The sequence below is a fragment of the Malus domestica genome, chromosome 15, assembly GCF_042453785.1.
Source record: "Malus domestica chromosome 15, GDT2T_hap1".
Taxonomy (NCBI): domain Eukaryota; kingdom Viridiplantae; phylum Streptophyta; class Magnoliopsida; order Rosales; family Rosaceae; genus Malus; species Malus domestica.
This window is the reverse complement of record NC_091675.1, coordinates 19,495,235-19,510,058: the sequence shown is the minus strand read 5'-3', so window position 1 is coordinate 19,510,058 and position 14,824 is coordinate 19,495,235. Positions and strand designations below refer to the sequence as shown.

Genomic DNA, 14,824 nt, shown 5'->3' with positions numbered 1-14,824 from the left:
TCAATCATTTTCACACACAAAATGTGGTGCATATGCTAGTTTTCTATTGGTGACATATCACTTGATTTACAAATTTTATTTATAAATTTAATCTTTATAGCATTACTCTTATTTTTATAGCTACTCTTGGTATCCCAATTTATCTTTTACACTCTAATACTCAATATTGTCTCACTTTGATAATCGAACCCTTTCTTAGTGTTGCACTTTATTTTATTTCGTCAATAAGTTAAGAGAGCTATTAATTTTACTGACATAGCATAGATAATTTAGTCTTTTCAACTATATTAGTGGATTAAATCTTTGTAAAAGATGGGAAAACTTTGAAATTGACACACGAATCTTAATATTCAACCTTCCATTCTTCCTTTTTGCTCTTGGTCGTGAGAAACCAAACTCTAATTTGAGTCCAACCTACGTCCCATTACACATGGTACCACTAACATAACATATCATATGTCACATAGCCAACTTAGTTTTAAAATTACTAAATTATTCATATCACGTCAGCACAATTAACTAGTCTTTAACTTATTTGATGGAATATGTTAAAGCAAGAAATGGAGGAATAGTGCAAGTGTTAAAAGTGTGATAATATAGAGTCTAAGGGTTAAGTGGACACGGTGGACGAGTACATGTGGTAAAGTGAGACTATATAAAATGTAGAGGGTAAAATAAGATTTAGGGAAGAGTCATGTGTCATAGTTAAAAGTAAGCCTTAAAAAAATATATTGAAATTGTTTGTGAAAGAAGCATCTAGCATGTGCTTCTCCATAAAACGTTTTTTATAATTTGGAAACACTTCGATTTGTTGTGTGAAACGTAATTAAAAGTGTTGTTAGTTATAAAAAATCGCTTTTACTTTGAAACACCGTATAAAATCATTTTTTTAACACCAAAAGATGGTACATTCAAACATATATATATAACTTAAATATTTTGGGAACCATGTACATCCTCAACTAACATGAAGAAAAGATTGAAAGAAGATGCCTTTTTATTATCAAAATCATATATACAAAACAAATTTGGGGTAATCATCTCATAATATATACAATTTGATACTCACAAATTAAACTCAACAAATTACAAGCTTATACAAAATTAACACACTACAAAAAAGGAACCCTGAAAGATTCTTCCAAGAAGTTGGGGACACAATTTTTCTGAGGATATATCACACTGGAGAGGCAGAGGTCGTACTTAAACCAAATTTATCTGAGAGCTTTGTTCTTGTAAATGGAGAGAGAAGCTCCATCTGATGGAGGAACTGCACATCATGAACCAAAGGGTTGTGTGTTCTTCCTGGTGGAGAGCCTGAGTAGCACGCCGGTGAGCATTTCGTGCACACATATTCCCTTCCGTCAAATATTTCCTGCACAATTTCAATTCGAAAAACACGAGATGATACTCATTTGGTCACAAACGAAATTATGGGTTCAAATTTAGGGCTTGTTTGGGGTTGGCTATTTAAGAAGTACCTTTGTTATAAGAGTTTTTTTTTTTTTTAAAGATGTGCTTTTATTAAAAATACGTTGAATTTTTTATTAAAATTTTGTGTTTTTTGAAAAAAAACACCTGAAAGTGCTTTCTAATAATGGTTTTTTTTCATAAAATGTTTTTGAAGTTCCAAAATACTTTTAAATTTTTCGGTCCAGCACTAACAAAAACATTTTTAGCCTTTTGAAAAGCATTCTCAAATAAACAAAGTATGACCGACAACGGTTGAAAAGCAAAATTAAAATAAAAGCGCATGAATGCTAACCTTTTCACTGATCATATTCAGAACCCCACTTCTCTCATCGGAAATTTTTTGGCTGGTCACAAAAAATAAGCACAAGAGCTGCATAAGTTGGTATTTACATCTTCAAAACACATGAATTTAAGTAGGTAGTGATTTTCGAACTATCATGTTTTCTCTATCTGAACTCCTCTCTTTGTTTTCGCCCTTAATTTATTAAATCTAAAAGCTAAAACAAAAGGAGTGCACGGGAAAAAAAGAGAGTGCGAAAATCACTATCATTTAAAATTGGCCCAAAAGAAAAAGAAGAAAACCCTAATGAAACCTGTGATTGTTACATCTTATAGGGTTGAGGAATTCAGGCATGGCAGGGCCAACTCTTCGAGGCTTAGGGCAAAGAGGCTGGGCATTGCCGGCAGAGTTTGCCTGTGCAGCAGAACCAGAACCCAGAAGAAGATTGCTGCTTTTCTTCACACCTAATTGGTGCATAGTTTTTTTCAACAAAAAACAAAACAAACAAGAAGAAGGAAGAAAGAAAATCAAAGTCACAAGTAGAAGAAAAAGAAACGATTAACTTGTGACTGCAAAACTTTCAACTGTTGCCTTATTTACTTACGCTCATTGAAATGGTAATTAATATATAAGAACCTGCCCCTTTTATTTAAATATTAGCCACACATTTAAGAAACAGAGGAGAGAGAGAGAGGAGAGAGAAAGAGAGGGAGAGAGAGATGAGTGAGAAACTAGTGAGAAGTGGAACCACATTTTGGTTGGAGACTTTGTTCAACTGTGCAAGTATAGGAGGAGTAGAGGCTTGGCCAAGAGTGGAGTTAGGGTAAGTCTTGGCTTTTGATCTCCTAATATTCCTCAATCTCCCTTCTTTCTCTACGGTTTTCTTGCTGCTCTATCCCCATGATACTGAACCATTCTTTTTCTCATCCAATTTTTATCATCATATCAATATTATCTGGAACCCTTTCTGGCAAAACTCCATGAAGTTTTGGTGTCCATCTTATCCCTATGGTCGTTTCCCCGACTTTCAGCTTTGGTGGGCTAAAATTAGATTATCGTCGTGAGTTTGTTTTGAAGTTCTTTTTCTCATTAAAAAATAATAATAAAATAAATTGTGGCAAAATCACAATGACAATCGACTAAATTATGACAACATCTTAAATCAATTATACAATGTCACGTGTTTTAATTTTCTCAAGTAGTACTACGTTATTGATTTGTAATATCTACGATAGCGTACCGAGCGTAGGTAAGTCCTCACTCAAAAGATCAATGGGACATGAATATCAGAGAGAATCCATTTTTTCTTCATAGAAGTGGCAATATGGACAATAATTACTGTGCAAAGTTACATGTCAACCGAAGGTGAATCATGAATAATATGTATCCCAGTCAAATCTGGGCTGTGAATACACCTCATAGTCAATAGGCCCATCAACAACAGTGTCTACAGTTTGTATGCCTTCCAAGAGAGCTGGATGAAGACTATCATTCTGGGAAGGCAGCAATTTATACATTACTAGTACCCCAAGTGTAAATATAGCTTGCAGCTTCGTTGAGTCTCCATGGACCGAAAAGAACAGCAGCATTGCAAGAAGGAACAGATCGACACAAAAACGCATGATGCACAATACTGTATCCATCAACTTCCCATCATTCCCAGCAGGAAAGCCACGGACCCTATAGACAAAGAGGAAGTTGTACTTATCGACCACGTACCTATACCCAAAATAAATAGCACCGACGGGAACCACAAGCGGAGAGAAGGAAGAATATATAAAGGTTAGGGCGAATATCGTCAAATTAAAGGCATAATATTGGGCAAAATCGAATGTCTGTTTTGGGGCTGTTGATGTTCTGTTGATTGGGTAATCAGAAAGATCATTTCCCTGCAGATCAATTCCATACGATCTGGGAGAATCGTTAGTGGTGTCCACAATCAAGGGCCTTTCTAGACTATCGGTTTCCTGAGTTTCCAATGCATATTCTTCACTTTGTTCCGGGACCAGCTGTAGCATGTCATTCTTTCGAAACTTCTGAATCTTCCTTTTTATCCAAGGGATTGGAGCCAATAGATCATAAGATATACCCAGGAATGTACTCGTTATCAAGAATGCAAGAGAGGAAAGACATGATCTTGACAAAAACGAGGCACTCATGTACTGCTCAATTCTCTTGCAATCTTCTCCATCCAAATAGCACCTTCCCATTTTTAAGATGGCACTCTCTAAAGATGATTCAACCAGTCCCTTAAGAAGTATAAGATTCACCAGGAAGAAACAAACCATCTTAAGAAGAGCAGCTCTTTGCTCCCCTGACACTGTAAGGTGTCGCTCGAACTTGGAGAGATATGAAAGTGCTGATGGAATAACTATATACATGCTGACAAAAATAAACACATTGGGTAGAAACTGAAAGATAAGACTCCCGAGCCAGCTTGAGCTCTGCACCCAAGCAAACCACAACTGGGCATTATCCATAGCTTCTGCATTTATAATCCGCCAGGCATTTTTTAGAGCACTGATAATTGCCAGAGGAGAGCTAAAGAACAGAAGAATCAACAGCAAGCACGTGTTCACCAACACTCTTCGTAATTTCAGTGAGAGCTTTGAAGACCCCAAATGATTCCAATAAATATCTGTGGCCAAGGGTGCCTGCTCTACTTTCCATTGGTTTCTCTGTAAACGCAATTCCACAAGAGAAAAAAACTTCCCTATCCGCTTCTTCTTCTCATGTTGAAAGTCCTGAACAGCTTTATTTGCAGTGTATACATCCTTAAACACCACAAACGCAACTCCAGCACCCAGTGCATGACCTTCTTTGTAAGCAGCTAGTTCAGTCTCCAATTCAGCTCTCAATCCCTGCAACTCTCCTAACTTCCTTTCATCAGTGTATCCCAACCTAGCCAGAGTATTATACCAGAAATCTTCCACCTTATGCCATAAATTACAAGCACAGCCCCATACCCCCTCTGAAGAAGTCCTTACATATCCATCCTCTTCACTTTCAAACGGCAAGAGCCGGGAGTCAATTCGTGCAACCAACCAAGAAATTTCATGCCTAACCCTCACTAATTCCGAGGCTAATTCATCCAACGCACACAAATCCATCGGCATTATAACCCTATAGACCTTGCCTGGATACCTATGTTGAAAATACTCATGCAACACAGTCCTATCATTACCTATAGTTTTCGGTATCCCCTGCACCATTATAGTAAAAATAGCCGTGGAATTCACAGTTGGGTCACTCAAATTGCCATTTCCATCCCTAATCCTAGTGATTCTCAATCTCCCTTCAATGGCAGAAATACTAAAATGCACCAAAACAACAACAACAACCACGAAAACGAAATGCACCCAAAGCAAAGCCGAACCTCTCTCGATGTGAATGATGGTCGTCTTTGAAAACTGATCCCCGAGCACAGCACTCCCGGCGTAGAGATTCAGCGGAAGCATCACAAGCACAGCCAAAACCGCCATCGACAACAGCAACCCGCAGCTTCCACCCTCGATCAAGAGAAATTGGGCGGCGTCAGCGCCGCAGTGGCGCGCAATCTCTCGACAGGTAGCGTGCCACACAGCGAGGAGCTTGGCGACGAGTGCGGACGGGCCGGGCATGCGGCGGTGGTCGCTGCGGAGCTTGACGAAGATGAAGAAGAAGACACAGAAGAAGGAGCCGATGGCGGAGATGTTGAGAAGGTACTGTATGTTCCCGTACCAGGCCTCGTAGGTATCGGCGCCGTCGCCGGGCGACGGCGGAGGAGAGAGAGTGTCGTTCATGGAGGGGATGGGGGAGAAGGCTAAAGATTGATAAGGTGTGGGCAACGGAGGCGTGGGAAATCTAGGGATTGAAGAACCAGAATTTGGGGTTTCTCTGGTGGGATTTGAGGTAATTGGGATTGAATTGGACTGGGATTTTCTTCATGTGGCGGAGGAATTAGGGTTTGGGTTGAGGGGTTTTGGGGGGGGGGGGGTGCAGGGAGGGAATTTGGGGTTGTGGGGAATAAAAGGAAGATGCTGGGATTTTTCGGAGCAGTGTACACTGATGGAAGGGGAATAAATGCCCAAAAATAAATAAATTATAACAAGTAGTATAGTTTTCTTCTTCCAAATATGAATAGGAGAGGATTATAAAACAATTTAGTTTTAATGCATAGTTAAGTTAAATTAGGCTAAGCTTTCTTAACCAACAAGAAACTAAGGGCATGTTTGGTATCATATTGAAATTTTGTATCATTTCTCAAAACATTTCTTAAAAACATTTCTTGAAAACAATTTTCTTTAAAACTCAAAAACTTAATTGGCTTGCGATTTAAAATTTTTAAATCTTACGACTTAAACTAGACAAAGAGATCTAAAAAGAGGGGTCGCAGGATATAGAGAAAGAGGAGAGAGAAAGAAAGAAAGTAAGAGATAATTAAATAAAATAGAAAGAAGAGAGAGGATCGGACGAGATAGAGAGATAGAGGAGTAAGAGAAATAGCCGAAAGAATAATGAGAGCGGATTGGAGAAGAGACAAAAAGGGTAAAAAACAAAAGAGGGGAGAGAAAAAAGAAGAGAGATATTTAGAGTGAAAGGGGAGGGAAAGAAAAGAAAGGAGTGGTTTAAGTTTAAAGAGTAAATTGTAGCAATGGTCCCTTAACTTTAATCAAATTGGAGCAATGGTCCATCAACTAAAAATTCATTACCTTGGTCCCTCAACTTATCAAAATGTGTAGTTATAGTCCTTTTCATCAATTTCGTAAAAATTTTGTCAAAAATAAGTTGTGTTGGAATGACCATTTATACAATTAGGGTCCCTCAACTTATCAAAGTGTGTAATTATGATCATTTTCGTCAACTACATCAAAAAATTTGACAAAACGAGTTATGTTGGAAGGACCATTGCTACAATTGGGTTAAAGTTAAGAGATCATTTCTCTAGTTGAATTAAAGTTGAGGGACCAATGGTAATGGATTTTTAGTTGAGGAACCATAGCTGCACGTTTTGATGAGTTGAGGGACCAATGGTAAGGCCATCTCCAACCGAGGGCTGGCCAGAGGGCTCGTTTAAGCCCTCTGGCCCTCCAAGATTCCTCAAGATATTAATATTTTAATGAACAGTACAGGGCCATATTTGCCTCCGTCTCCAACCGAGGGCCAGAGGGCCAAATGGCTCGTTTTAGCCCTGTCACAAAAAACCGTCTCCAACCGAGGGCCAAAGGGCCATAGGTCCAAACATAATTTATTATTTAAAAACTACAATTTAAATTCAAATCTAACGGCTAGGTGACGTCAACATGATGTCAGCTAGCCGTTGGTAGCTGACGTCAGCTAGCTGTTGGATTTAAATTTTTTTTGCTATAAATAGGGTGGATATTGGGCTATAATTCACACAACTTTAAATTCAATCTATTTCAATTCAATCTCTTTCAATTCAAGTTTGCAATGAATTCCAACTTTGGATCTTCATCCAATTCCAATTGGGGGTCCTCATCCAATTCCAAATTGGAAGCAAAATGGGCGCAAATGAGACGAGAAGATGAGGAGTCAGATGAAGAAGTTCAAGTAAGGCGCAACACACAAAACATGGCAGCAGCCATGGCTGCGGCCATGGTGTGTCAGCCAACTGAGGAACAACCTCAATGGGGTAGCTCTGTTGCTGGTCGCTCTTACAAACCACGAAACAGAGCGATGACGCATGCCAATCTGATGAACAACTACTTCAACCCCGACTCGGTGTACACAGAAGAGGATTTCAGACGTTGCTTCCGGATGAGGCGTCATGTCTTCGAGCGTTTACTTCGTGATGTCCAGCAGGTCAATCCATACTTTCGACAGAAGCGGGACAGAGCAGGCCGCCCTGGTTTCTCACCTCATCAGAAGGTTACTGTTGCACTCTGAATGATGGCATATGGCTCTTCAGCTGATTCGATGGATGAAACCCATGGTATGTCTGAGTCTACATGCCTTGATACTCTTGAAGAATTTTGTAACACAATTGTTCAGGTTTACAAAGACGAGTACCTCCGAGAGCCAAATCAAGAAGATCTGAATCGGCTCCTTCACAAAGCTAAAGACCGTGGGTTTCCGGGCATGATAGGGTCATTAGACTGCATGCATTGGGATTGGAAGAACTGTCCCACTGGATGGCAAGGAAGCTTTAGCGGAAGGTCGAGAAAGCCAACTGTTGTGTTAGAGGCAGTTGCCTCATATGACACATGGATCTAGCATGCTTTCTTTGGAGTCCCTGGATCCCAAAATGACATTACAGTTCTTGGGCGTTCACCCCTCTTCAATAACTTGACGGAAGGTAAAGCACCTCAACTTGACTACTACATCAACGGCCGTGAATACAATATGGGGTATTACTTGGCAGATGTCATCTACCCAAAGTGGGCGACACTTGTCCAAGCAATTTCAAACCCTAGGAATGATGCAGAAAAGTTGTTTACCTTACACCAAGAGGCATACCGGAAAGATGTTGAGAGAACTTTCGGTATTCTACAAGCACGGTGGAAGATTATCAGCGAACCGGCAAGAGGGTGGAGTCGAGAAAATTTGAACTCCATCATGATGTCTTGCATCATATTACACAATATGATAGTGGAGGATGAGCGAGATAAGTATATTGATGGAGAGTCCGATGATGACCAAGAAGATCCAAATAGGTCAAGAAGGGCTCTAGCAAAAATATATGATGGGCCTAATTTGCCTTTCAATCCAAGAACTGGTAGTATCTCTATAAATGAGTATATGAGGCGTTATAGAATGATACGTTCTCGTGCCACAAATACGTACCTACAACAGGATCTTGTTGCACATCTTTGGGCCAAAAGAAGCATGGAGTAGGCTTTTAAGTTTTATGTTGTTAAATGTTTTTAAAAATGTTGTTTAAGTTTCATGTTGTTAAATGTTTTTTTATGTTGTATAATTTGTATGTTGGTTAATGTTATTTAATGTTATTTCATATTGTTTAATGTTGTTTCATGTTACTTAATTTAATTTAATGTTGTATAAATGGCCTAGGAAAAAAATAGAATTGAAAAAAATTATGAAACAAATTTTGTGAAATAGAAGTTATAGGAAAAAAAATATGAATCAAATTTTGTAAAATAGAAGTTATAAGGAAAAAATAGAATTTAAAAAAAAATATGAAACAAAATTTTGTAAAGTAGAATTGAAAAAAAATATGAAACAAAATTTGATTCATATGAAAAGGAAAAAAAAAGGGAAAAAAAAAAGTTTAAATTCATTAAAAAAAAAAAAGGCCTAATAATACAACGGCTACTAGCCGTTATATTAAAAAACATTCAAACTATTAGTGTCGGTTATAACCGACACTAATAGTAGAACTATTAAAAAAAAAACTCTTTAATGCTGTCGGTTATAACCGACAGCAATAGGAAAACATTAAAAAAAAAAAATAGCCAGCCCGGAGCTGGCTGGCTGGCCGAAAGCAGCCAGCCCTCTCCAATCCCGTGGGGCCCTCCCAGATTCCAGAGCCCTCTGGCCTAGCCCTCGGTTGGAGACGGTTTTAGGGCTATTTTCGGCCCTCTGGCCCTCTGGACCCTTCGATTGGAGATGGCCTAATGGATTTTTAGTTGAGGGACCACTGCTCCAATTGAGTTAAAGTTAAGGATCATAGCTACAATTTACTTAAGTTTAAAAACTCTAAAAACTCTTTTTTTTTTTTAATGTTTTTAGAGAATAGACTATATTTTTTAGTTAGTCTTGAGTTCAGTTTTTTAAAATAGTCCTACTAAACAAGTTTTTAAGGCCTAAAACTTGAAAATTGTTTTTTAGTTTAAAAGTTGGATTCAAGTAAAGTATCAAATAGGCCTTAACTTTCTTGTGGTTCTTGAAGGAAACATAGCTTAATTTGGAACACACAAATATGATACTTGTTTTCAATGAAAACCAAAGTTGTTGTGATGGAACTAGCTATGAACGAGAAACCTTGGGTTGAGATACACTGATGTGAAATAATCCAACACGCAAATTAAACCCTATTGATGACAATTGTAGCAAAGATGTAAGTATGGATTGTTCTAAACCGGAGATTAACTAGGGCTGCTAATCTACTCAAATTAAACTCTAAAACACTAAACTAGACTTAAAAACACAAGAATAGACTCTATAGACTCTAAACTGACCTAAAACACTCAAATCTGCAAAACTAAATGGAATTGACTCAATTCTAAACCTAACAAGTGATTTAGACGAAAATAAAACTCAAATTGACTCAAAATACTAAAAGAAAACAGATTATGACTTAACAAACTCAAAACACACTTAAAAGACTCAAAACAGCACAATACTAACAATTAGACTCAAAACAGATACTAGGGATTAAATTGGACGAATTTAAGACTAAACTAAGACTCAACCAATGTTTATGGACTAATTCTAACCTATATTGACTCAAAACACTCTAAAGAATCTAATTAGGGTAGATTCTGACCTAAAAACACAAAATAGAAAAGGGAGTTTGGTTTCTGATGAAATTGAATTAAAACTAAACAAATTGCAAAACAAAGTAAACTAAAACGAAATTGAGATGAATTCAAGGGTGAAAGGCTAGTTAGAGGATCATTCTCCACACATGAACATATGCAACATAAATCGATTTCCAGTATTGTTTCTTTAAACCATGAATGACAATGCCCCAAATTAATCGTGAATGTACTAATTAACTATTAGATTTCCCTAGATTAATTGAATTGGATGAATGCATATAACAACCCAAATCATTCTTCTCAAGTTTCCTATATGAACAGCATGATAGAGATACATTCAAAGATCATTAAGTTCCATAGAAATCATAAGCATTGACAAGACAATTATAACTATGAACTGCATGATACTCTTGCCAAGAATCTACTTAACACGATTGTGACTAACAATCTTCACTACTTTTAATTATAAGTTCCTAACGATTAGGTGAAAGTCCCTTATAATTTAGCATCAGATTCATGCATGCAAACTAAGTAGGCCTCCTTAATCAACACACAAGAATAAGTTATCAATCAAATAGATAAGTAAATCACATTCATGTTTTACGAAACAATAACTGAAAAAATCAATTCATATTAACATATGTTCATGGCTTTGAATTCACCACTAACTAATAAGAATTTAGTTACACATGTTCATAGCAATTGAAAAGCAAATTGAAATAAACATTGAAACTAAAACGAGGGAAGAAAAAACTCTTAGAATTCCCAAGGATGCAGATGACTTGTGCACAAGGTCCTCATTCATCAATGGAATGCACGGCCCCTTCTTCTCCAAAAGGTGCGGCAGAGATGTATCTTGATGTAGAATGATGTTTTGTGATGTAAAATGGTGTTTAGGGTTGCGGCAAAGGTGTTTCTGAATGGTATGAAGGGTGGTGACGAATTTAGGCTTAAAACACATATATATAGGCAAGGCAAAACCCTAGGGTTAATCAGATTAGGGTTATGAATCAGCACATTAAGAGAATTAAGGCCCTAGGGTGAGGCACAGGGGTTTAAATCCACTAAGGAAAGGGTTTGGCCTAATTAATTTCAGAAAAGAATTTGTATAACCCAAATCCACAAGGAATAAGACCTAATAAAACAGAATCCACAAAGGAAAAGGGATAGAGGGGTGCGGCACTGATTTGGAGGGAATGGGAATTGCTTGCAAGGCAAGGCAAGGCAAAAGCCTTCTAGAAGGGAAATAAGCACCACTTTTGTAGGGATTCTAGAAACAATGCGTTTTGTGGCTGATTTGGGATTTCTAGAAGAGAATGCTTCTAGAAATATATATTTAGGTCCCCTTACAGCTAGGATGAAGGCATGATAAGATTAGGATATGATAAGATAAGATAAGGTTAGTTTGGATAAGATAAGGTTGGATAAGGTTGGATAAGGTTTTGGATAATCTTTCCTCTTTTGAGCTTATTCCTTATCTTCTATGTCTTGAATTTAATTTCATCATCTTCTTATCAGATTCCTAGCCTTTTGAACTCCAAATTCGTCTATCCATCTTGGCCCATACATGTGCTATCCATTTAGTGCCCAAAACCGCTCCAAAATGCTCCAAAATGCTCCAAAATGCATTTTCTTGTCATTTGGACCTACAAATACACGAAAATAGCTTAAAACACTATAATAACCACAAACTAACTATAAAAGTGCTAGAAAACAAGCTGACTAAGTCGCATAAATATGCTCCTATCATACACATTTTAGGTAGTGCTAATAGCATTTGCGTTTTATAATATGAGTTAATTTTATCATCATAAAGTATTAACAAGAAATTCACATGTTATAATATGAATGGATTAGTAATATTGTCTGATAGTATAACAGTTTGAAAAACTTCCCTATGCATATAGTTAATTAACGCTATTAACCTTGTGTTTGTCTCTCTCTCTCTCTCTCTCTCTCTCTCTCTCTCTCTCTCTCTCTCTCTCTCTCTCCTAATAAGAGAACATATTTTCTCACGCAATATCTCTTAGTTTTCTCTTTTGCGTTCCTAAAACAATTAAGAGAATTGGTATTGGGAAGGTATTAACTCTATGAGTTAGTGAGATTGTCAATTGAGAGTTGTTATTGGCAATGTAAAAAGGATAATCCTAGGAAGTTCAAATTTGTAAATCAAATTATATGTCATTAATAAGAAAGAATCACGTTAATCGATACTTTATTAATAATCCAGGCATCTACAACCACATCATTTGGTTTGCAAATTTAGTCTCCTAAACATTACCTCTATAAAAAAAAAGTTATCATGTACTCATTTGCGTGTATTTTGTTTATTGTGTTTTTAGAGATGAAGATTACATAATCACTTTTTTGGAGCCTTGATAACAACTGTTAGTTAAGAGTAACACACTTCACAATTGGAAGTTAACTTATGGATAATGGTTGTATCCCCTTGACGAGTGCCCACTTGCAAATAATGCATCTTCATTGTAAAAGTTTCATAATAGAAACCATTCAATCTCTATCTTCATTTGAAGGCCATCCCTATTTAAAAATCATTTGAACTAATGATTGTTAGTTATCCAAATGTATTAAATAAATTAACGATTCATCATAAATATGTTACTTGGTATCTATACCGCTGGTTTATTTGATACATTTGAATGATTAAACAATCACCAATTCAAATTATTTTTGTACTGATGATATTCAAAGAAAGACTAATAGATTGAACAGTTACAACTACGAAATTTCTAACTTTAAGATACATTATTTGTAAGTGAAAAAATGAGTTCATCCCGAAAAAGAAATGCAAGTACTATTACTGTACAACAATAAAAAGTCTCGTGGCAAAAGAAGGAATTGAATCCCCTCCTGAGCAAATGGTGGGGATCCTCATGACTCACTAACACGGGCCGTTAAATTTTGATTCGACAACTACAATTATTATAACTTTTAGAAGAACTCTCTGTTTGTAGCCGTTTAATCAAAATCTAACAGCCCTTATTAATGGGTCATGAGGATCCTTACCATTTGCTTAGGAGGGGATCCAATTCTGCAAAAGAAAGCCATCTTTTTAACAGGTTCATTAATGATATTGTTTCTGGCGATGCCTAACTTTTGGGCCTTTTTTGGCTGATCGAGGTCCCCAGCTTGGTCACGAATAATGATAATAATAATGCAGGGCCACTTCTCCTCTTTATTGCCTTTGGGCTTGATAATGCAAAAGCAATATGTCCATCATCCTTTGGGCTTGATAATGCAAAAGCAATATGTCCATCATCTCATTTCTTTTTCTTTCTTTTTCTTTCTTTTTCTTAATACTATTTTAAATTGTGGCCAAAATGTAATATGCTTACTTATCTAGAGTAACTTATATGAAACAAATTCATTACTATTCTAACATATCGTTTTATAAAGTAATGTCAGGTGAAAAAAAAACATATATAATATATTATATTATTGAATCGAAACGTCACATGATAGTGAACTCGTTTTATATAAATCTTTTTCTATTTAAAGAGTTATACATCAATCATTTCTTACGGTGAAACTTTCACCAAATACGCGTTTTAGCTTTTCCTATTAGCTTTTGGACTTTGGAGCGTTGCACTTGTTTTGTTCCCTCTATAATTTGACCTATACCATACCAAAGTATATGATCGCCTATATCTACCAACCCTACGAGGCTATCTACCTATATATGACCTAATATTAACTTGTTCTTATTATTGTGCTTGAAATCGATGAACCGTATTGCACTTTTGAAGAGTCCAAGCGCTGGTTTGGTATTGCTGTGCTTTGAAAAAAAGCTGCTATGAGAATAAGCGGCTGTGCTGTGAGAATAAGCAGCTGTGAAATAAATCAGCAGAGCGTTTGGTAAACTTTTTTGTAAAAAAGCTTTTGGAAAAAAAAGTAGTCTGATAGTGGGTCCTTTCATTAAAGGAGCACTGTAGCTCCATGTGCTTTGAAAAAAATCCAGTTTTCCAAAGCTACAAATAGCAGCTTCAGCTTTTTCCTTTGATTTCAGCTTATTCTCACAGCAGCTTCCAAAATAAGCCCTTTTTTTTTCAGTTTACCAAACACCTAAAACCCTCACAGCTTTTTTTCATAGGTTTTTTTTTTTTAAGCACCTCACTCCCAAACTAGGTCCAAATCGATCCGGTTATTGGTTCCCACTTCCCACCAAACGAATTTTCCGTTTTCCAATCATTCTCGACCGTTTAAAATTTAACTTTTATTATATATGTGGGTTGTCATATACAACAACTGCATAAAAAATTTCGTAAACTTTAGACTAACTAACCTCTAGCCAAATCAAACCAAACCAACCTACCTAACGAATTAATAGTGTGAATCAACAACGACATTTGTTTTAAAATTTATGATAAAAAAAATTGAGGAAATGTGAGCCTACTTATTGATAATTGATAAGTTGATTATCATTGTTGCAAGGGAATATTTTAATTTTGGCATGAAACATGCCATGCCAGCAGACCTAGGGACTCCGTGCTACTGGTAGGGCTAGTGCCTTCTCAGCTGCAAGCGAGAAGATATTCTTTCTAGATTTCTTCCACCGAAGTTACCAGATCAAGTGATCCGAGCTTTTGAAATTTTATCCAACGGCCTACCT

At 36.8% G+C, this 14,824-nt stretch overlaps 2 protein-coding genes across 2 annotated transcripts; both read right to left on the bottom strand.

The window, feature by feature from the left end:
- Window positions 1–979: 979 nt before the first annotated feature.
- Window positions 980–2,497, bottom strand: LOC103401045 (uncharacterized). The gene is made up of 3 exons (XM_008339750.4): window positions 2,067–2,497; window positions 1,766–1,817; window positions 980–1,375 (listed from the first exon to the last, which is right to left on the bottom strand). The coding sequence occupies exons 1-3, from the start codon at window positions 2,228–2,230 to the stop codon at window positions 1,178–1,180; spliced, it is 414 nt and encodes a 137-aa protein (XP_008337972.1). The 5' UTR covers window positions 2,231–2,497; the 3' UTR covers window positions 980–1,177.
- A 542-nt stretch (window positions 2,498–3,039) lies between these two features.
- Window positions 3,040–5,825, bottom strand: LOC103401046 (CSC1-like protein At4g35870). Its single transcript, XM_008339751.4, has one exon. The coding sequence runs from the start codon at window positions 5,533–5,535 to the stop codon at window positions 3,124–3,126; it is 2,412 nt and encodes an 803-aa protein (XP_008337973.4). The 5' UTR covers window positions 5,536–5,825; the 3' UTR covers window positions 3,040–3,123.
- Between the last annotated feature and the right edge of the window lie 8,999 nt (window positions 5,826–14,824).